At 49.2% G+C, this 22,379-nt stretch overlaps 1 protein-coding gene across 4 annotated transcripts in view; it reads right to left on the reverse strand.

The window, feature by feature from the left end:
• Nucleotides 1-5,974: 5,974 nt before the first annotated feature.
• The window catches only part of INCENP (inner centromere protein), a 32,793-nt gene continuing 16,388 nt past the window's right edge, over nt 5,975-22,379 (reverse strand). For all 4 annotated transcript variants that reach the window (XM_058305310.1, XM_058305309.1, XM_012521386.3 and 1 more), the window contains 8 exons: nt 14,162-14,271; nt 13,963-14,083; nt 13,504-13,626; nt 12,439-12,626; nt 10,764-10,842; nt 10,480-10,584; nt 9,078-9,228; nt 5,975-7,970 (listed from right to left, as the gene is read on the reverse strand). In XM_058305310.1, coding sequence (XP_058161293.1) covers nt 7,756-7,970; nt 9,078-9,228; nt 10,480-10,584; nt 10,764-10,842; nt 12,439-12,626; nt 13,504-13,626; nt 13,963-14,083; nt 14,162-14,271 — 1,092 coding nt within the window. In that variant the 3' untranslated portion in view covers nt 5,975-7,755. The remainder of the gene's footprint in view (nt 7,971-9,077; nt 9,229-10,479; nt 10,585-10,763; nt 10,843-12,438; nt 12,627-13,503; nt 13,627-13,962; nt 14,084-14,161; nt 14,272-22,379) is intronic.

The raw sequence follows: 22,379 nt of genomic DNA on the forward strand, positions 1-22,379 counted from the left end.
CGCATTATTAGCCACATGCCTCGAGGTCTCAGGTGTGAGGCTCAATGAAGATCCCAACACCCAGGGTTATGGAAGCCCCCAAATGCCACCCAGCTAGCATAGAGTCATTTAGGGAAAAAAATACTACTACAAATCTGTGTTGGCCCTGATATACTTGACAGTTCCTTCAGTCACTCCCAAATATCAGGACAACCACCCAGACGCCCTTTGACCATCCACTCCATCTTCCCTGGCCTAACATCTAGCAGTTTACTTGGCAGGTGGGACTTCTCCAAGGAGCTACAAGGAGAAGCTATGCCACGGAGCAGCCCCTGGGAGAGAGGAAGGAGCCAGAACTCATCTGTCCAGCTCCCTCCTACCTGCTGTAACCCATTGGCCAAATCAACCCATAAAGACTTCAACCCCCCACACTTCTGGGATGTGTTGTCTGGCCAGCCCAATAAGGGATGCCAGATACCATGCCCTGCAGCCAGGAGACTGAAACTCTGGTTGAGCAGCTAAGGGAGCCCAGCATTCTCAGGACAAGTGGCTGGTCAGTCCCTCCTGGCACTGGAATAGTCCAGATGCCTTTGGCAAATAAGAGACAAAGAAGGGAATCCTCTTCACCTTCCTCACATGTGGAAAGACATTGTTGACATTGTTAACTGAGGGCAATACCTTTGGAGTCCAGCAGAGATTCTTACCTGGTTGCACACACTATATGATCTTGAACAAGTTATTTTAACTTTTTGCTTTTCTTTCCATAGGCTTAAAATGAAGGTGAAAGTGTAAGATCATTAGACAATGAGGAGACTAGATGTGACTAAGGGACACAGCTGAGGCAAAGCACCTTGCACAATGCTTTCTTTTTTTAAGATTTATTTATTTATGTCTCTCCCCTTCCCCCCCCCGCCCCAGTTGTCTGTTCTTTGTGTTTATCTGCTGCGTGTTCTTCTTTGTCCGCTTCTGTTGTCAGTGGCACGGGAATCTGTGTTTCTTTTTGTTGCGTCATCTTGTTGTCAGCTCTCCGTGTATGCGGCACCATTCTTGGGCAGGCTGCACTTTCTTTCGCGCTGGGTGGCTCTCCTTACGGGGCACACTCCTTGCGTGTGGGGCTCCCCTTCGCAGGGGACACCCCTGCATGGCAGGGCATTCCTTGCACGCATCAGCACTGCACATGGGCCAGCTCCACACGGGTCAAGGTAGCCCGGGGTTTGAACTGCGGACCTCCCATGTGGTAGATGGATGCCCTAACCACTAGGCCAAGTCCGCTTCCACACAATGCTTTCTAATAGGCTATTGCCCATACTCCCAAAAGGAGTTTGCTTCTTCCTCCCAACATGCAGGGTAGGCTGCTTTGGTTGAGAAAGTTCATAATTATTAGACAGGAGTGGTGATATAGTTGGGGTGGGCCATGTAAGTTATTTTCCACTCTGCTGGTTGGAGGCAACGAGATCACCAAGGAATTGAAAGCAGGTGCTTCAGGCCCCAGGTAACTCAGCATCTACAGTTCTGGGTGCTGCTATCCAGGCTTCCATCTAAGTCCATGGGAGCATCACATTTGAATTCTAAGTGGCCCAAAGATAAGACAATAACCTGGACTCTGGGTAGTTTGCAACCCCTTGGAATACAGGTTCCTACTAGCTTCCCTTCCCATGCCTGCTCTTCCTTCTTTCCCAGATTTCTGGAGGAAGGTAGCTTACTCAGCATTCACTGTTGCTCAGTCAACTGAACTGCAGGGGGTGCCCACAATCCATGATCCCCCTACAGCACAGGGCCTTAGGCTCATGCTGTTAAAGGCCAACATGAAGCCAGAAAGAAGCTGTACGTCAGTCTACCTGGGGGATACAGGGGAAACCTCATGGAGCAGATAATTAGCTGGGGCTTGACAAGAGTGTGCCAGGTAGGCAAGAGGGTGGGATAGTGAGGAAGTGAGGCTGACATTCACAGATGGGTCCTACTGAAGCAAGAGCCTCGATGAACCTGTTTCTTTCATCTTCACTCTGACCAAGTGGTAAAGACCAGGCCCAGATCTATTCCTGGGAATATGGCAGGACAGGTTATCTAGACCACTCCTCCCTTGGAACAAGAAAAAAACACTAAAGATGCTAAATATCAGAGACATTTGAAAGAGCAAAAGCTTTAATTCTGATTATGTCCAATTGATTTTTCTTTCATAGTTCATAGTTGGGGGCCATACGTAAGAAATCTGAACCAAACACAAAGATTTTCTCATATTTCCTTCTACAAGTTTTTATATTTTTAGTTTTTATTTGTCTATGATCTCCTACGAGCTCACTTTTGAATATGATGTGAGGAAAGGGTCAGGATTTTGTTGTTGTTGTCTTTTTAAATAACCAATTGTTTCAGGACAGTTTGTTGAAAAATTATTCTTTCCACATAGCCTTTCCACCTGTCAAAAGTCAAGTGACCTCATATGTGTAGTTATATTACTGGATTCACTGTACAGTTCTATAATCTATTTGTCTATCTTCATGACAATACAAAACTCTCCTGATTTTTAACAAACCTTAAAGTTATGCAGTATAATCACTCCAAATTTGTTATTTTTCAAAGTTGTCTTGGCTACTATAGGTCCTCTGCATTTAAATATAAATTTTAGAATCAGATTGTAAATTTCTATTTAAAACAAAAAAACAAAAAAAACCTATTGCCTGCTGCCACCACACTCAAACTCCCACCGCTCCGGACTCACCACTGTTCATTCTCACCAAAGAACAAGTTGGTCAGGAAGCTGAATCACAGCCATGGCTTTTAAGGACACTGGAAAGACACCCTTGGAACCAGAGGTGGCAGTTCACTGCATTAGAATCAGCCTAGCCAGCAGCAATGAGAAGTCTTTGGAAGAGGTGTGTGCTGGCTTCATTAGAGGGGCAAAGGAAAAGAACCTCAAAGTGAAGGCGCCAGTTTGGACGCCTATTAAGACTGAGAATCACAAGGAAATGGTGAAGATTCTAAGACTTGAGATCACTTCCAGGTGAGAATCCACCAACAACTCGCTGACTTGCAGTCCTGGGATTGTTAAACAGATTACTTCCATTCAGTATTGAGCCAGGAGTAGAGGTCGAAGTCCCCATTGCAGACGCTTAAGTCAGCTCTTTGAATAAACAGATTGTCAGTTGCTAAAAAAAAAAAAAAGAAAGAAAAAGCCTCCATGGATTTTGATTGGGATTGCACTGAATCTATAAGAACAATCTGGGAGAAACTGACAGTCAAACAGTATTGAGTTTCCAATCTATGAACACAGTATCTCCATTTATTTAGGTCTTCATTCCTCTCAGCAACGTTTTGTAATTTTCACTGCAGAGATCTTTCACATCTTTATCAAATTTATTCCTCAAGTATTTGGCAAATTTTGACACTATTGTAAATTGTGTTATTTTAATTTGTGCATGGCCAGTATATAGAAATAAACTTTATTTTTGTATATTAATCTTATATTCTGCCACCATATTAATTAATTATGGTAGGTTTTCTTTTTTGCGTAGGTTCTATCAAATTTTCTACAAGACATCTTCAAATAAAGACAATATTAATTCTTGCTTCCCAATTCCTTATTTTGGACAGGCTAGAACCTTCAATAAAATGTAACACAAGTGATGAGAAAAGACATTTTTGCCTTGGTCTTGATTGTAGGAGAAATAGAAGAAAAGCATATACACATTCAGTGTTGGGGACCAAATCAAATTTTCCCATAAAATGCATGCTCAGGTAGGTCCCAACCCCTGATCCTATGGGTGTGAACTCATTGCAAATAGAATTTCTACAAGATGTTACTTCATTCAAGTGTGGCCCATCTGAATCAGAACGAGTTTTTTGGGGGGTTTTTTTTCTCTCTTTTTTTGAGAATGAAAATGCTCTAATATTGAAGTGATGAATGCACAATGCACAACTCCGTAATGATACCAAATGCCATTGATTATACACTTTAGATAAAATGCATGTCTTCAGGTTGAGTTTTAATTGGATTACTAGAGTCCTTTATGAGCAAAGTGAAAGTCAGACAGAGAGAGAAATGGAGAACAGCCAGAAGCTGGAAGTCAATGGAACCCAGAAGAAAAAGAAGATGCCGCCATATGCATTGCCATGTGACGGAAAAACCGAAGACCCAAGGATCACTAGAAGCTAGCCAACAGAACACCAGTCATCAGGAAGAAAGCATCGCCATGCTGACACCTTGATTTTAGACTAATCTCAAAATGCTGGGTAAATAAATTCCCAGTGTTTAAGCCAACCCATTATATGGTATTTGTTTTAGCATCTGGGAAACTAAAATTTCCTCTAGTTCCTTATTTGGTTAGTTTTTACTGAGTAGTGTTAAACTATTGAAATCATTTTGTGTCTATTGATTTAATAATAATCTTTCTCCTATAATCTATTAATACAACAAATTACATTAATTTTCAAATTTTAAGCCTACCTTGCATTCCTGGAGTAAACCCCAGTTGACCAGGGTATATCACCCTTTCTATATACTTCATTAGTTTTTGATTTGCTAAAACTTTATTAAGAATTTTTGCACTGATATTTGGCATATAATGTTTAATGTCCTTTGGTTTTGAGACCAAGGCAATGCTGGCTTCAAAGACTGAGTTGGGAAGTATCATTCCTCTTTAATTTTCTGGAAGAGGTTGTATAGAAATGGTATTATTTCTTCCTTGACCATGTGGCAAAATTTACCGGACTCTATCTGAGCCTAGAGTTTTATTTGAGATTTTATAAGTTCAATTTATTTCATAGATATAAGACAATTTAGATTTTATATTTCTTCTTGAGTGAATCTGAAATATCTAACTCATCTCGATTGTCAAGTTTATTGCCATTAAGTTGTTCATAATATTCTTATTATTGTCTTAATGTCTGTAGAATCTGTAGTGATGTCACGTCTCATATAGCTCCTTTGTTTTCTCTCTTTTTCTCTTGATCAGTATGAATAGGGGTTTATCAATTTTGTACTAGTAATTTTAAAAGAGCTGGCTTTTGGTCTCATCAAGTTTCTCTATTATTTTTTCTTTTCTACTTCATTGATTTCTAGTCATACCTTTGTTATTTCCCTTCTCCTTACACTAAGTTTAATTTGTTGTTCTTTTCTAGTTTCTTAAAGTGGAATCTGTGGACAGTGATTAGAGACCGTTCCCTTTTTTTCTAACATAGGCATTTGATGTTATAAATTTCTCAATAAGTACTGCTTTAATTGCATCACAGGATGCAAGGGCAACATTCAAAACTCAATTGTATTTCTACAGACAAGCAATGAACAAGCAATGAAACAAAAAATGAGAAAAGCAGTACAAATTATAATAACTACCCCAAAATGAAACACTTAGATATAAAATCTAAGAAAATGTACAGGGTTTGTATGCTGAAAATTACAAAAGAAATCAAAGACATAAAACATGGAGACATGTCATGTTTATGGATAAGACTCATTATAATAAATACATTATTCTCACCAAAATTTATCTATAGATTTGATACGCCAATAAAATCCCCACAGGATTTTCTGTACAGTCAGCTGATTTTAAAATTTATACTGAAAGGCAAAGAAGATAGCCAAAATAATTTGATAAAGAATAAAGCTGGGGGAATCATACCTCAGGTTTTAAGGAATATGACAAAGCTACCATAATCGTGATCATGTGGTATTGGCAAAAAGATAGACAGACGCATAGATCAATAGAGCAGAAAACAGAGTCCAGAAATAGACCTACCCAAATAGTCAATTGATTTTTGACAAAGATGCAATGGAAATTCAGTGGGAAAAAGGTATATCTTCAACAAATTATGCTCAACAATTATACATCCATCCACATAAAAAAACATAAACCTCATACCCTATAAAAAGGTAACTCAAAATAAAGCATAAATCCAAACATAATATGTAAGCCTATAAAATATTTAGAAGAAAACAGGAGAAAATCTTCAAGACCTGGGGCAAGACAAAGATTTCTTAGATATGACAACAAAAGAACAGTCCAGAGAAGAAAAAAAATTTAATAAACAGGAATTCATCAAAATTTAAAATTTTTGCTCTGTGAAACACACTATTGCATGAATAAAAAACAAGCTATGGTTTTGGAGAAAATATTGCAAATAATTAACAAAAGATTTGTATCCATAATACATAAAAAACTCTTACATCTCAAAAGTAAACAAACAACCCAACTAAAAAATAGGCAAGGCTTGAACAGATACATCACCAAAAAAGATATATACAGATAGTACATGAAAAGATGCCCACCATAACTAACCATTAGGGAAACATGACAAACTACCACCACGCATCTATTAGAATGGCTAAAATTAAAAATATGGACAAGTGCTGATGAAAAGGCAAAGCAACTAGAACTACCTTATTTTTGAACTTTTTCTCAATCACACTAAATAAATATGCTCACTATAACAAGTAACATTTTGACATTGTGGTTTGAGGCAGAGACACATTGCCAGTTCACTCAACACAAGTTTCCAATCAGAGAACAACTTTGAATTGTGTACTATTTGAATGAACTATAAGACATTTTTCTTTGCATGGGTAGCATCTTCTAGACTTCTGTGTGTGTTCAATATTTCATTTTTTGAAGCATTCTCATACTTAGCCTTTATTTTGTCCTAAAGCAGGACCAGCAAACTTTTTCTATGAAGTGTCAGAATATAAATATTTCTGGCTGTGCAGGAATAAGGACTCTTGCAACTACCCTGCTCTGCAGCAAAGCAGCTGTAGACAATAGGTATGGGCATGGGTGGGTTCCAGTGAAATTTTGCAAAAACTGACTATAGCTTGATCTGGCTCACAGGCCATGGTTTGAAGATCCCTGTCCTGGTGGCTGGAGCTGCAGATGGTTAAGGGCTGCCTGGCACACATTTAAAACACAGCAGGCAGCAAGTGGGCAGGCCCTGGGCCAGCCTTCATTGACACTAAGCATTTTAACCAGTGGCTGTACGGTTTTGCTGGGGAAACATCTCGCTGCTGGCCAGCTCTGGTCTCAAGGTGGTTTCAAGAGAATGCCTCCTCATCAGATCTCACCCTTCCGGAGTACATACAATTCCTGAAGTCCTTTGCCAGCCCTGCTGCGAGCATAGCACCTGAGGCCAGGGGCGGAGGGATTGTCTAAGTGTAGGGCTGAGGCATGAGCCCAGGTCTCCTGACCTCCATGACGTCTTTCCCATTGACCGGGCTCCCCTTTACAAAGAGGGAGCTCCCCTGAAAAAGAAACCAACAACAGGAAGCATCTTCACCTGACCCTTTGTGAAAGGAACTGCGGAAGGACCCGTGTTCCTCAGGGGCTGTCCAGGGACTGTGTCTGCCTCACCAGCGGAGTTGGGGCGAAGATCGCCAGTCAGATCTGCAGCTCAGTACCTCGGGGTGGGGGGACCAGCGAGCTTGGCGCACACCCCAGGTGAAGGGACAGGGCCTCAGTCCACCAGCACCCCCAGTGGCCTGAGACATGGCTTTCCAGGGCCCGGGACATCATGCCCGGGCCCCGTCTTCACGATACCCACGGCAGGCTTGAAGGAATACACTTTATTAGTCTAGCTCTCAGATACTAGCGGCTAAAATTCCACAGAATTATAACAAGCTATTTACAGAGTGCTGCCTGCGGGCCGGAGGCAGCTGGGCCCGGGCTCCCTGCCACCTGCAGCAGAAGCATCCGGCACACACGGGACATTGGCACACACTACTGACCAGGCCGGGCGGAAGGCACCAGACCGACCGACAGACAGACAGACAGACACACGGGGGCTGAGGCTGCCTCAGTGCCTCTTCAGGCTGTAAGCCAGGCCGCCAGGGGCCCTGGGGCCCTGCAGGGGCGGCGAGTTCCAGACGGCGGAGCTGGTGCGCTTGTGGTAGCGGGGCTTGCTCTTCTTGAAGATGTCCTCCAAGTCCAGCGGGAGAATGGCCCCGAAGAGCTCCACGAGGTTTGGGGGGTGGTAGTACTGGTGGATGATGGCCTGGCTGAGCTGGGTTCCTGGGGGGAACGCAGAGGGCGGGTCACGACCTCGGGGCTGCCTTCCCCTCTCCCCGCCCTGCCCGCAGGGCCCTCGTCACCCTCTCCACCCAGCATGCTCAGAGGCCCCCTCCCGCCTTGCCACCTCTGAACGCTGGGGATGCTCACGACACGACTTACTGCTGGCCTCCGGCAGCCTGGCCTGGGCCCTGGCTCCCTCGTGTGGGAGGCGCACGGCGCTGCCAGCAAGGCTGGGGAGGCCCTGGGTGTCGGAGGCGGGCACCCTCCCTGCCCTTCCGTGTACTAAGTCCTGAGTAAACCGTGCCAGGAGGGGCTGATCACCCCGTTTCACGGATGAGGGGGCTGAGTGTTGGCGTAAGTTGACTCAGGTCACCTACAAGTAGGTGGGTCAGCCCCCACCCCCACCTCCCATGGACCCCTGCACGCTGCTGCCTCCCGGATGACGTGCTAAGGCGACTAGGTCAGGCTCCAGCCACTACGAGGTTCAAATGAGGGGAAATTCAAAAAAGCGAGTTGCATGCTAGACAATGCTGACCCCCGTGAGCTGCCCGGCCTTCCCTCTGGGGAGCGAGGTGGCGCCGCGCCAGCTCTGCCGATTCTGAAGCACACGCTGCTGGCACTGGCCCGCTGCGCTCCCAGCAGGCCTGGCACCCAACAGCAGCCACACACGCCCACGGCCCTGCTCAGCGCTGGGTCTGTCCACTCTGGGGTCACGCCCTGCTCAAGCGCCCCACGCCCCTCCTCGGGGCCTTGCCTGCCCTCCCCCAGCTGGCGGGAGCCCTCTTGGTGCTCCGCCCAAACCCCGCCAGCACTCCCAGGCCATCCAAGGAGGGTCCGCTCTCCCAGCTAGAACGCCCAGCACGGGGCCTGGACGGGGCCCAGGGCGGTTTGTACGTCGGTTGAGAACAAGGAGGCCGACACTGCAGGCCTGGTCCTCAGCGGAGCCTGCTGGCTGCAGGACACCCCACCCTCCCCAGGCACCGTCCGAGGCCCCACGGAGGCGTGTCAGGCCCCCCACCGCAGGCTGCCGGCCTGCAGGGCACAGGCCGCGCCCCCCAGGCCTGCGAGCGCGGTGGACGGGTCTCCTGGGGCGCTCTGGCTGCTCACCATTGGCCCAGGCAGGGATGGGCTTCCGGGGCTGGGCCTCATCGTCGGTGGAGTCGTCGCTGTTCAGGTCCATCCCGTAGTTGTCCGGGTTGATCTTGGGGGGCCCCCTGGGCCCTTGTGGCGTCATTTGGTAAGAGGTGCAAGCGGGAGACTGAAAGAGATGGCCGGGCTGTCACTCACCATCCCCGACCCCCCACTTCCTCAGCACTGAGAGTTGGGGCTCCGGTCGGCCCCGACTGCACAGTTCATTTTACAAGTCGGCCCACACGCCCTGCTCTGCATCTTCCCTTTTCATGGTCAGGCTGGAGTGGCCGTCCTGCCAGGTCAGTCCACACCACTCACCACCGCCCTCTCACTGCTCCAGAAGCCTCCACAGACACTCAGCGACTCGTCGTTCAACAGTGACGGTGAACCCCGAGCTCGTTTCCAAGCTTTCCACGTTTTAAACTGTGCTATGATGAAAAGCCTTCCTCATTCTACGTTTTGGTGGTTAACAGTGCTAAACTAGAAACAGCCTGCATGCCGTTGAGAGGCGCTGGCTAGAGAAATTCTTGTACATCCAAACCAAGGAAAACTACACAGCTGCTAAAAGAGAATAGGTTCCCATGAGCTGAAATGGATGGGTATATACACTAGACTAAATGAGGAAAGAAAGAAAAATAAACCTGCCAAATGGTATGCATAGTCTGTGCCTGTTTAAAAACGTGTGTGTGCACGAGTGTGCAAGATAGCTACACGTGTAAAAACCTGAAAGGACAGACAGGCTTCACGGAGTTTAATTCTAAGGGTACTTTTTAAAAATGTTCTTTTATAATTTACAAATTCTACTTCTAGAATAAAAACTAGATATATCAAAAATATTTTGGAAAGTGGATATGGCTCAACTGATAGAGCGTCCGTCTACCACATGGGAGGTCCAGGGTTCAAACTCAGGGCCTCCTGGCCCGTGTGGTGAGCTGGCCCACGTGCAGTACTGCCGCACTCAAGGAGTGCCGCGCCACACAGGGGTGTCCCCCGTGTAGGGAGCCCCACACGCAAGGAGTGCGCCCCGCAAAGAGAGCCGCCCCACATGAAAAAAGCGCAGCCTGCCCAGGAGTGGTGCCGCACACACGGAGAGCTGATGCAGCAAGATGACACAACAAGAAGAGACAGATTCCTGGTGCTGCCGAGAATGCAAGCAGACATCGAAGAACACACAGCAAATGGACACAAGAGAGCAGACAACAGGGGAGAGGGGAAGGGGAAGAGAAATAAAATAAATCTTAAAAAAAAAATTTCAAAAACCACTGGGCCACGGATGCCCTTTCTTTCTCGGTGGCTTACCATCGCCCACACCCCCCGGCTACTGGGAAGAGACTAATGTGAGCTGGGGCCCCTGCCCTGCGTGGGGCCTGGGCCTCACCTGCACGTCCACGGTCACATTCAGGCTTTTGCTGGCCGCCGTCTCCTTGGCTTTCTTCTCCTGCTCCTCCTGCAGCCGCCGCTCAGCCAGGCGCTGCTGCTCTTCCTGGACCCAGGTGCCAGGCATGGGTGAGGGAGCCGCCAGTTAGGGAGCCGGGCATGTGACCCCCCCAGGGCCGACCCCCCACTGTGGGGCAGGCCAGGCGGCTCCCATGCCGGCGGTGCCTAAAACAGGGCTGCCCGCACTCCCCAGGGCAAAGAACCCCGCAGAGCCGCCCTCCTTACCTTTCTCCTCTTCTCCTCCAGCTCCCTCTGCAGTCGCTCCTTCTGCAGCCGCAGGGCCTTCTCCTTCTCCTGCTGCTCCCTGAGCACCGAGCGAGAGCCTCTCAGGGCAGGCCCACTGGGCATGCCTCAGAGGACGAGGCAGCAGAACAGGCACACCGGCTTCGCGCCCACAGCCACGCTTCGACTGGCAGGGCTGGGCACGTGCACACCCAAGGGTGCAGGGAGAGGGCATGCAGCATGGCTCCAGAGACCCCACCCTCCGAGCCTCATTTTCTACAGATGGGGACCAGGACACTTGCCCAGTGCTCCCTCCCCAGTGCCCTGTGGGCACACACCCCTCTGCCGGCAGCGTCCTGCAGGGCAGACTCGGCCCCAGGCCTGGTGTGCGGCAGGGGATGGGCCGCTCACGGGCTTTGGGAGCAGTGAACAAGTCATGTGACACCGCTGAACCCTGAGGGGTGGAGCTGATGGTTCCCTGGCTGCAGAGGACCTCAGTGAGGCTTCAACCAAGTGCGTAAGCATGTGGCGTGGGCCCTGGCCCACGGCTGCTGGCCACTGTCCTCACCCACAGAGCCCCTGGCATCCTTGTACACGGTCGGCCCTAAAATCCCATTAGCTACCACCCGCCCTGGCCCCGTTCCCAGACAGCTAGGGGCAAGTCAGCCGATTGTCTCCATCTCTGACACTGCCCCCAGGGCCAGGGACATCTCAGTATCGGTCAACTCAACAAAGCACTGGGAGTGGCTCCGACACAGTCCAGCCTGCTGGCTGCAACTCCCCGCTCCCCACAGGCCTACAGCCACCCACGAAGACGTGCACAGAAAAGTCTGGCCCAACCCTCCCAGCCTGGGCATTTCCAGAGAGGTGGAGGCAGGAGAGAGGACACTGGGGCCAGGCTCACATGCACCTGCATGTCTGACCCACAGCGGGGCACAGGACCCACATTGACACGCAGGTGTGGCCCTCTACACCAACACAGCACCCAACAGACAGAGGCTGCATCTTGTCTTCCTTTGCATCCCCAGAACCCACCGCAGCCAGGCAGAGGGCAGGGCCGGGTAAACGCCTGCAGAACTGAACGCAGAGCTCTTGTCCGCTGCACACAGAGCCAGCAGGCTCAGGCCCACGGATCTCAATGGGGGTCAGTCTGGAAACGTGGGGCAGGGGGTGGGGGGTGGCAGACTGACTTGTCATCATCGCCAGGAGAGGTACATTTGTTGGGCAGGGGCCAAGGATGCTGGACAGACTGCAACACACCAAAAAGCATCACCACGAAGAACCCTCTGGCCCAAAAGCCAAGAGAGCCCCTACTGAGAAACACTGGCTCGTCCCCCCACTTCCCTGCACCAACGAAGGGAAAAAATGAACCACAGGGGTCAGCACAGCTGGTCCAAAATGAAACCCCGAGCGACTCTGCCCCGCGATCCCTTAAATCCCTGTAGCCGACGTGCTGGGGACGCAGGCGGTTGCTGCAGGCGCCTGGGTTGGGAGCCAAGGGAAAACCCTGCCCTTCCCTTCAAGCCCCAGGTGGAGGTGGGAGCTGCCTCTGGGCGGCCGCTGCGCCTCTTTCCTGGAGGCCCACACACAGGTGCGTAGGATGGCGGGCCGGGGAGGTGACGGGCCTCCTTGGCCACCGGGGGGGCCGATCCGCCTGCCCCGCTGGGGCCTCCCTCACCTCTCGGCCTGGAGCCGCTCGAGCTCCCGCTTCCGCTCCTGCTCCCGCTTCCGCTCCTGCTCGGCCAGCTGCCGCTCCTGCTCGCGCTGCTCCGCCAGCCTCTTGGCCTCGGCTGCCTTGCGCAGCCGCTCCTGCTCCTCCTCCTTCTTCTTCTGCAGCAGCTCTTGGTGCTGCCGCTCTTCCTCCTCCTGAGATTTGGGCAGAGGGCAAGATCAGGGCCAGAGGGGGGTCTGGCGGGGCCGGGCACCTGCGCCTCACGTCGGCCGCCATCACAGGGCGAGCAGGGCTGAGCTGCAGGCCAGCCGGCAGGCCAGGCTGCCGGAACGCCACAGCCCGCCTGGAAAGGCATCTCAGAAAGGCTTCTTCCACTGCAGCAGCAGATTTCACGCTTAAAGAGCATAGACTCCAGAGCCAGACTCGCCAGCTGTGTGACACTGGGCAAGTTGCTTCACCTCTCTGACCTCAGTTTCCTCATCTATAAAATGGGACAACAGCAATACCTACACCTCAGGGAGTTGCTGGGTTTATATGGGCAACACACCTAGAACAATAAATTTTTGCCATTAGCATTATAGCCCCCTAATGACAGATTTGCAGTCCTTTGGGTTCTGAGTTTCTGGGAAGAGCTAGGCCCCATGTACGGATGGAACATTCAGGGAGTGGACTTACCATGCACCAGGCATTGACCTAAGCACTCTGCAAACATTAGTGTGTCTAACCCATACACGAAAACCCTATCAAGGAGGTACCACTGTCACTTGAAGTGGCTGGAGCACAGAGAGGTCAAGTAACCTGCCCAAGGTCACACAGCCAATAAACGGCAGAATTGAGATCTGAATTCAGAAAAGTCTAGCTTCAGAGTCCATGCACTTAACCCTCAAAGGCCACCCTACAGAAAATGGGAGGGAGGTCACCATCCCCATCCCCATCCCAGAGGCATTTGTAGACCCTCTTTCCAGGCCCAGCAGAGTCCACACTGGTGCCATGCGGGTCCCCGCAGCGCCAAGGCGGAGCCTGCCTGGCCCCACCTCCTGCCGGCGCCCCTCTGCCCACCAGCGCACATACCTGCTGCAGCCACCTGAGCCTCCGCGCTTCCTCCTCCTGCTTCCTGCGGGCCTCCACCTCCTCCATCTTCCTGGCTGCCGCCTTCTTCTTGGCCTTCTCCTCTGCCAGCCGCTCCTCCTTGGCCTGCGGAGACCCCCACAGGTGCCCCCCTGGAGCAGCCCTGCTCACTCGGCCCTGCAGAGCGGGGCCCAGAGCTGCACGACGCACCCAGCCCAGGGAGAGGCGCCGGGAGCCGGCCCGTCCACGGGTGTCAGACCCGCCGCTCACAAAGGGCTGCCGGGAGAACCCAGGGCCGAGAACTCCCACCCGACGCCTGGCTCAGAACAGGCTTCCCTAGGGGCCCTCCGCTTCCCTAGGGGTGCAGCCCTCACCCTCAGGCCACGAAGCCGGAACCACCTGGGTCCCACCCGGGAACAGTGCACCCCGCAGCACGGCCACCCGCCAGCCCGAGGCCCGCACCTTCTCGGTCTTCTCGTCGATCTGAGCAAACTTCTGCTCTATCTGCTTCTTCTTCTCCTCCTTCATCTGCTCCACACGCTCCCGGGCCTGGAGCACTTTGCGGAGACGCTCCTCACGCTTCCTGCGGGGGGCAAGGGAGTCACGGGGGGCCGGCCGAGGCCGGGGAGGACGGCGCCGGGCGCGGGGCCAGGGCACTTACAGCTTCACCTCCTCTAGCCGCCGCCGCTTGTCCTCCTCCACCTTCTGCCTGCGGAGCTGCTCTGCCTCCTCCTTCCGCCGCAGGGTCTCCAGGCGCTGGCGCTCCTTCTCCTGGGGAGGGTGGGACGTGAACGAGGACGGCGGCACTGGGCTGGGGACACGGCCAGCCCAGGGCAACCCCCACCCCGGCCACCCAGCGGTGCCCGGCCACACGGGCAGCACCAGCAGACAGCTTCGAAGCAGCAGAGCCGCCACCCAACACGCCCCCACCCCACCCAGCTCGAGTCCCGTGGCTTCCACGTTTCCTCCTGGGGAGATCCAAAGGCCTCCCGAGGGCCTGGTCACGAGTGCCCTTGACTGAGCCGTGACAAGCAGGGTTCAAATTTAGAAGAATGAAGAATGACTACAGACAGACAGACACTTTGAAAGTACGGTTAATGCTCTCTTGAAGGGGGTGCTCATTTATTATTGCTACTCCTGCTTTATAACTTATATACTATGTACGTAGACACATATTCTTTTGTCGATATCAACTATTTCAAAACAATTGAAAAGCAAATAAAGGAGAATAAAAAAATATAGCCAAATGCTACCTGAAGCAGTTTGATATAGTTACACATTCCAAAAATAGATATTGGATAATGTTTGTCAACTGTGTCAACTGGTCTGTACTTGGGTATGATTAAATTATGATTAGGGCTTTGATTGGGCCACGTCAGTAGGGCATTGTGTCCCCACTCCTTGGTGGGTGGGAACTCACAGATAAAAGACATGGCAAAAGAAGAGAGTTGAAGATTCTGATGTTGGAGTTTTGGTTTGGGTGTCATGCTGGAGTCTCAAGCTGGAGCCCCGGGAAGCAAGCACACAGAGGAAAGAGAAGCCAGCTCTGGGGAAGAGGAATCCTGAGCCAGGAGAAGAACACAGAGATCTAGAGATGGCTTCTTAGACAGACAAGAAACCCAAGGAGAGAGACAGAGCTGTTCACCTGATGGTCTACAGCTGACCTTGTGGAGAAAACAGAGGAGCTGAGCCTAGAGAGAAGCAAGACCTAGGAAGAGAGGAACCCAGGAAGCCTGAACTCTTGCAGACAATGGCAGCCATCTTGCTCCAACACGTGGAAATAGACTTTGGTGAGGGAAGTAACTTACGCTTTATGGCCTGGTATCTGTAAGCTTCTACCCAAATTACCCTTTATAAAAACCAACCGATTTCTGGTATTTCATATCAGCACCCCTTTGACTCACTGATACACTACCAGAAGTTGCTAGAGGCTGGTGAGATAAATTAGGGATGGTATTTCAACCTTAATTTTCTGATCTTCCTATGATTCCACTACCTTATTTTAGTAATTTTTAGAACAACTTTTTTAAAGCACCGGTGTGTGGACAGCAGACCGATGGCGGCAGCCCCGAGAGGGCCCGTGGCACAGCCGTGGCAGTGGGCCGCCAGCAGGGACAGGCAGGGACTCCAAGCCCAGCCTGGTCAAGGACGGGACTGGTGCTTTCCACGTACAAGGCTCATGCCCACCGCCCCGCCAGGCCCCACCTCCGGGCTCCCCTGCTCGCAGCCCTGGTTTCTGCCTATTTTTCCTTGGCCTCTGTCCGACTGGAGGAGCACTGCTACCTGGAAACCTGGCCCCCAGGAAATACGATCCTGCTGAAGATGGAGAGCAGGGGTCTGGTTCTGGTTAAGATGGAGTAACCATACTCCACCCTGTCTCTCCTCCTGACTGTGCTGTAAAACCTGGCTAGAAGCATGGAGCAGCTATTGGAGGGCTCTGAAAAGTAAACAACAGCAGGCAGATTAGGGAAGAAGACAGTGAGTTTACCCATTTTTCCTCCAGCCTAAACTATCTACAGCCTGGGACCCGGAAGGAATCAGTGAGGCAGACAGAGAACTCCGGAAAAGCCCTGTCATTCTGAGTCAAGGAGGAGAAGGGGAACTTCTAATGCTCAGGGAGCATGGCATCCCATTTTGGGTTTTTTCCCTTTTCTCCTTTCTCTTGTGTCTCAGCTCACAAGCAATCCCATGGCAACGATGGCAGCAGTAGTTACGGAACCCACAAGAGTCAAAACTCTGAGAGAGGAGAGCCTTCCTCCCCAGTCTACAGGGTTTGATCCCAGATGGTTGGGGGAAACCCTGTTGCTTATTTCTTTCTCTGTCCCCCCAGCAGCAAGCAGCTGAGCAGTGTAACTGAAGCCCAACTCCTCGGCAGGACAGGAAAGGGAAGACCCAAAGAACTGGAAAGTACTGGAGAGATCACGAAAACGGAGGCCGTAAGTTGATTATGAACTGCTGGGCTCATCCCCAAATGCAGGGTTCTGACTCTAATTTCACACCAAACACTTGGGGAACTAAATTAACAGACCACTTTCCAGGTCCCACTGACTGGCCACACACAGGGCACGGATCCAGGTATCACTGCAAAGACTGTCAAGTCTGACAGGAAGATTGGAATCACATCCCACAGCTAAGGTGGGTTGGTTGGAACTTGTAGCCTGAACCTAACTGGTTGATTCTTCCTAAATCAAAAATATCTGTAAGATTGAAACAGGAACCAGAGTTGCATAACATAATATGCAAATGTTCAGGATACAAAAATCTAGGAAAATGTTAATTGTCACATGAGAAGAGACAATCAACTGATGCCAATGCCAGGATGACACAGACATTGAAATTACCTAAGACTTTAAGCAGCTATTATAAAAACGCTTCAATAAGTATTAATAATTGCCAATATTCTTGAGACAAGTGGAAAAAATACAAAATAAAACACATAAAGAAAATAAAAGGTACACATAGAATAGCAAATAGAAGATATACAGAAGAACCAAATGGAAATTTTAGAACTAAAGCTATAATAACTGAATTTAAAAATTCGATAGGGATGAAAGAGGACCCATATCTCACTCCCGATACAATTAGCAACTCAAAATGGATCAAAGACCTAAATATAAAAGGCAGGGCCATAAAATTATGAGAAGAAAATGTTGGGAAACATCTTAAAGACCTTGTGGTAGGTGGTAGTTTCTTGAACCTTACACCCAAATAAGAAATAGATAAATGGGACCTCCTCAAAATTAAACACTTTTGCACCTCATGGGACTTTGTCAAAAGGGTGAAAAGGCAGCCGACTAAATGGGGGAAAATATTTGGAAATCACATCTCCAATAAGGGTTTAATATCCAGGATATACAAAGAGATGTTACAACTCAACAATAAAAAGACAAATGAAACAATTAACACATGGGCAAAAGGTTTGACTAGACATTTGTCCAAGTAGAAATACAAATGGCAAAAGCATGAAAAAATGTGCAAACATCACTAGCAATTAGAGAAATGCAAATCAAAACTATAATGACTTATCATTTCACACCTATCAGAATGGCCACTATTAAAAAGACAAAGAACTACAAGTGTTAAAGAGGATGTGTAGAGATAGGAACACTTATTCACTGTTGGTGGGAATGCAGAGTGGTACAGCCACTGTGGAGGAGTGTTTGGCAGTTCCTAAAGAAGCTTAATATAGACTTGCCACGTGACCCTACAATACCACTACTAGGTAGTGGTATTGCATCGAACTGAGAGCAGTAACATAAACAGACATCTTCACACCAATGTTCACAGTGGTATTATTCATGATCGCCAAAAGATGGAAACAACCCAAGTGCCCATCAACCAATGAATGGATAAATAAACTTTGGTATATTCACATGATGGAATATTATGCAGCTGTAAGAAGAAATGGAGTCATAAAGCATATGACAACATGGATGAATCTGGAGGACATTGTTGAGTGAAGCAAGCCAAACACAAAAGGATAAATACTGTATGACAGCATTACTATGAACCAAATATATTGTGTAACATATTGTATGATTAAAGAAGAAATATATATGTATTATCCAGTAAATTTAATTGACAAAGGATGTTTTTATTTAGCTGTGTTTTTTTAAATTTTTAAACTATTGTTTATATTTTCAACTATTAAATGTACCAAATAAAGTTAAAAAAAAATCAGTGAGGAAGTAGTTGTGGCTCAAGCAGTGGGGCACCCGCCTACCATAGGGGAGGTCCTGGGTTCTGTTTCTAGTGCCTCCAAAAGAAGATGAGCAAGAGAGCTGATGCAACGGGCTAGTGCAGTGAGCTGATGCAGCAAGATGACATAGCAAGATGATGCAACAAAGAGACACAGTGAAGAAACACAGTGTAACACAGCAGACAGGGAGCGGAGGTGGCTCAAGTGAATGGATGCCTTCCTTCCACATGGGAGATCCCGGGTTCAGTTCCCAGTGGCTCCTAAAAAGAAGATGAACAGAGAACAGACAGCAAGTGCAGAGAGAGCAAACAAGCAAGGAAGAGAAATCTTAAAAAAAAATTCAGTTGATGGGGGAAGTGGATGTGGTTCAGGCAACTGGGCACCTATATGGGAGTTCCCAGGTTCAGGTCCTGATGCCTCCTGAAGAAGACAAGCACCACACCCACTACAACGAGCAGACGCCACAAGCCAGCAGACTCCACAGAATGAATGTGGCTCAGGCCACGGGCACACCCCTCCCACGTGGGAGGCCCCAGGTTCTGTTCCAGATGCATCCTGGAGGTGTGCAAACAATGAACAGACAAGACGAGAGAACCATTTGAGGGGGCGGGGAGAGGGTAAATAAATAAAAGGAAATAAATGTTAAAAAAAAAAAAGCTTGGGAATATGTGTAATGGCAAATGTATCAACATTTTTAAAAATTCAGTGGGCTCAATAGTAGAATGGAAAAGACAGAAGGAAGTCAATAAACATGAAGATAAATAAAATTATCCAATATGAACGTAGAGAGGAAAAAAATTGAAAAAAATGAACAGATCCTTAGGGAATTGTAAGATAATACCAAAAGGTCTATCATTCCTATCATCAGCATCCCAGAAGAAGGGAAAAACTGTGACGCTGAGAATTTTTTGGAGAGTAATGGCTTGAAAACTCCCAAAGTCGGTAAACTACATAAACCTACATATTCAATGTCAGTGAACCCCAAATGGGACAAATCCAAAGAAAGTCAAGCCAGAAGATAGAATCAAACTGCTGAAAACTGAAGACAAAGGAGGAACCTCAAAAGCAGAGAAAAATGACAACTGACCGGAAGGGAAAAATAAATGGAATGACTGTGGACTTCTCATCAGAAACCAAGGAAGCCAGAAGGAAGTGCTGCAAGAAGAGAGGCCTGTGTCCTGGGAAACTATCCTTCATGAAGGTCAAAAAGGCATTCTCCAATTAAAAGAAAACTAGAGAATCCGTGGCCTGCGAGCAGATGTGACCTAAACGAATTGCTAGAGGGAGTTCTCCAGACACAAGAGAAGTAATACCAGACGGAAACGTGGGGCATCTGGAAGGAAGAGCCACAGATATCTGGGAAATCTACTATTCTTTCTTCTTGAGTTCTTCAAAATGTCTGACAGTTAAAAAACAAAAACTACGACATTGTCTTACGGGGTGTTCAACGTTTGGAATGTGAGATTTTAGACAACGATGGCATACAGAGGCGCGTGAGGGGAACCTATATGGCAGTGAGCTTTTGATAGTCCAGCTGAACTGGTAGAACAGTGATTCGAGACAGACTGAGATGCTAAGAATGTAATTCCTAGAGTAGTCAATTACATTGAGTGAAGCAAGCCAGACACAAAAGGACAAATATTGTATGATTACGTTACTATGAACTAAATACACTGTGTAACATATTGTATGATTAAAAAAAATTTATATGTATTCAGTACGATTGAGAAATGTATGTTTTTATTAAAAAAAAAACCCTCAAAACCATAATAGATAAATTAAAATGGAATTTTAAAAATGTTCAAATCCCCCCACCCCCAAAAAAACACAAGGCAAGAAAGAGGAAACAGACAAAGCAGAAAAAAAACCCAGGTTATTAAATGTAAATACACCAAATAAAAGACAGATAGTCAGAATGGATCAATATAAAAATAAATTCAAACCAAACCCTGACCCAACTATATGCTGTCTACAAGAAACTCAATTCAAATATGATCTAGGGAGGTTCAAGGCAGAACGCCAAGTGAAAGACGCTAATCTCAAAGGGTTCCATACTGTTTGATTCTATTTACATGACATTCTCAAGAAGATGGCACCCCAGGGATGGAGAACAGCTCCGAGGTTGCCACGGATTGACTGGGGTGAGGGGAGGGTGTGACTAAAGGAACAGGAAGAGAGGTTTGAGGGTTGACGGAACTGTTTGAATGACAACTGTGGTAGAGTCTCCATAAACCTACGCATTAAAAGCTCACAGAGGCAGTGGACTTGGCCCGGTGGTTAGGGCGTCCATCTACCACATGGGAGGTCCGTGGTTCAAACCCCGGGCCTCCTTGACCCGTGTGGAGCTGGCACATGTGCAGTGCTGATGCGCGCAAGGAGTGCCCTGCCATGCAGGGGTGTCCCCTGCATAGGGGAGCCCCATGCACAAGGAGTGCGCCCCGTAAGGAGAGCTGCCCAGCGCGAGAGAAAGTGCAGCCTGCCCAGGAATGGCGCCACCTACACGGAGAAATGACAAACAAGATGACGCAGCAAAAAGAAACACTGATTCCCGTGCCGCTGACAACAGAAGCGGACAAAAACGACGACACAGCAAACAGACACAGAGAACAGACAACTGGGGTGGGGGGAGAAAGGGAGAGAAATAAATAAATAAATAAATCTTAAAAAAAAAAGTTCACAGAACTATACCCAAAAAATCTGCCAAATTTACCATATAATTTTTTTTAGTATAAAGTTTTATTAAAAAAAAAAAGAAATGGAGAGAAACAGATGCCCACAAACCGTAACAGCCAAGCAGGGTCCTGGAAGGGCTGGAGAAGGACCCGGCCTTTGGGAGGCCCCCACGTGAAGCAGAGTGGGTGTCTTCCGCAGGCCCCTGCTCTCTAGGGCCCAGGGTGCCCGAGACCCAGGGAAGAGGAGTGGCTCGGGGCAGGGGGGAGGGCACATGCCTCCATCCCACTTCACCCACCGAGCTGCACCCGTCTGCTCTCCCCCAAGGAGAGCACCTCGGGAGAGCCCGCTGCTCCCACCACCTTCTCTTCCTGCCCCACGAGGTGACCAGAACGCGTGCTCTCAGCAGGGCGCAGCAGCCTGGGCTTTCATCCCAAAGCTTGAGTGCAAGGCCAGAGAAGTAATCGTGCTGCATTTAAACTTCAGGGAAGGAAGCTCGTGCTTAGGAGGTGTTCCTTTCATAGGATACGCTTCTGTCCCCAGCCCCAAAAGCAGGCGAGGTGGCCCCTGCTCCCCAGAGGCCACCCTCAGGCCAAAGCAGATGGTGGAAGAAAAGCAAACGCAGATGTGACCCCACCTGCCTCCAGAGCCTGAACCCAGCAGCTCTCTGCCATCTGCCGCATGCCCAGGTCACGCCAAGCCTGTACGGGGTGCTTCACACACAGTACTCTCTTAGATGTTCAAATCTGAGCAACCACTGGGCTCGTTCTTGTAGCTGAGGAAGCTTGGGCCCAGGGTTAAGAAACGTGTCCCCGGTCCTGAGGCAAGAGCTGGGATTTGAACCCAGTGCTTCCCTCTACAACCTTCGTAGGCCCCGGTCTCCTAGGATGCCCTGTCTAGGGACCTGGGCTCCCTGCAGCAGGAAAGTGCAGCGTCATGGGCCCTTCACTGCTAGACCTGCGAGGATCCGATGAGTCTAGGATGGGGTACGGGTGGGGCAACTCCTCATGGGAGGAACAATCTGAGTTTTGTTCACTGCTGTGAACCTGGTGTGAAAACAGGTGCCAAGAGAGCTGTACAGCTGTTTGCTCATCCACCCAGCAGAGACCAGAGGCCTTGCAGGAGAGGCAAATTCAGGTCGCACCTGACCAGCTGCTGGGAAGGCTGTCCCACCCACCAAGTCACAGCACAGTGCAGGCCAGGCGCTCAGCTGGCGGCAGACGCCCTCCCAGCTGCCACAGGGCAACCCCGTGCAGCTGGTGGGAATCCCTGCGCCTGCAGCGACTAAAAGAATGGCTGGGCCGCCGCCATGGCAACCAGCACAGGACACCCAAAAGAGCCACGAGTGCAGGCCAAGCAGCTCTCCGTGGCTCCTTGCTCATGGCTGGTGGCCCAGTTCTGCTCCGCTCTGAGGTGTCTGAGAAGAGAACAGCTCCTGTGGCCTTGTTTCCAAAGGCTGCCACTGACAGTCACACTGTCACCTGGCGAGACCCTGCCTCCAACCTTGGTT

The sequence above is a fragment of the Dasypus novemcinctus genome, chromosome 10 (assembly GCF_030445035.2).
Source record: "Dasypus novemcinctus isolate mDasNov1 chromosome 10, mDasNov1.1.hap2, whole genome shotgun sequence".
Taxonomy (NCBI): domain Eukaryota; kingdom Metazoa; phylum Chordata; class Mammalia; order Cingulata; family Dasypodidae; genus Dasypus; species Dasypus novemcinctus.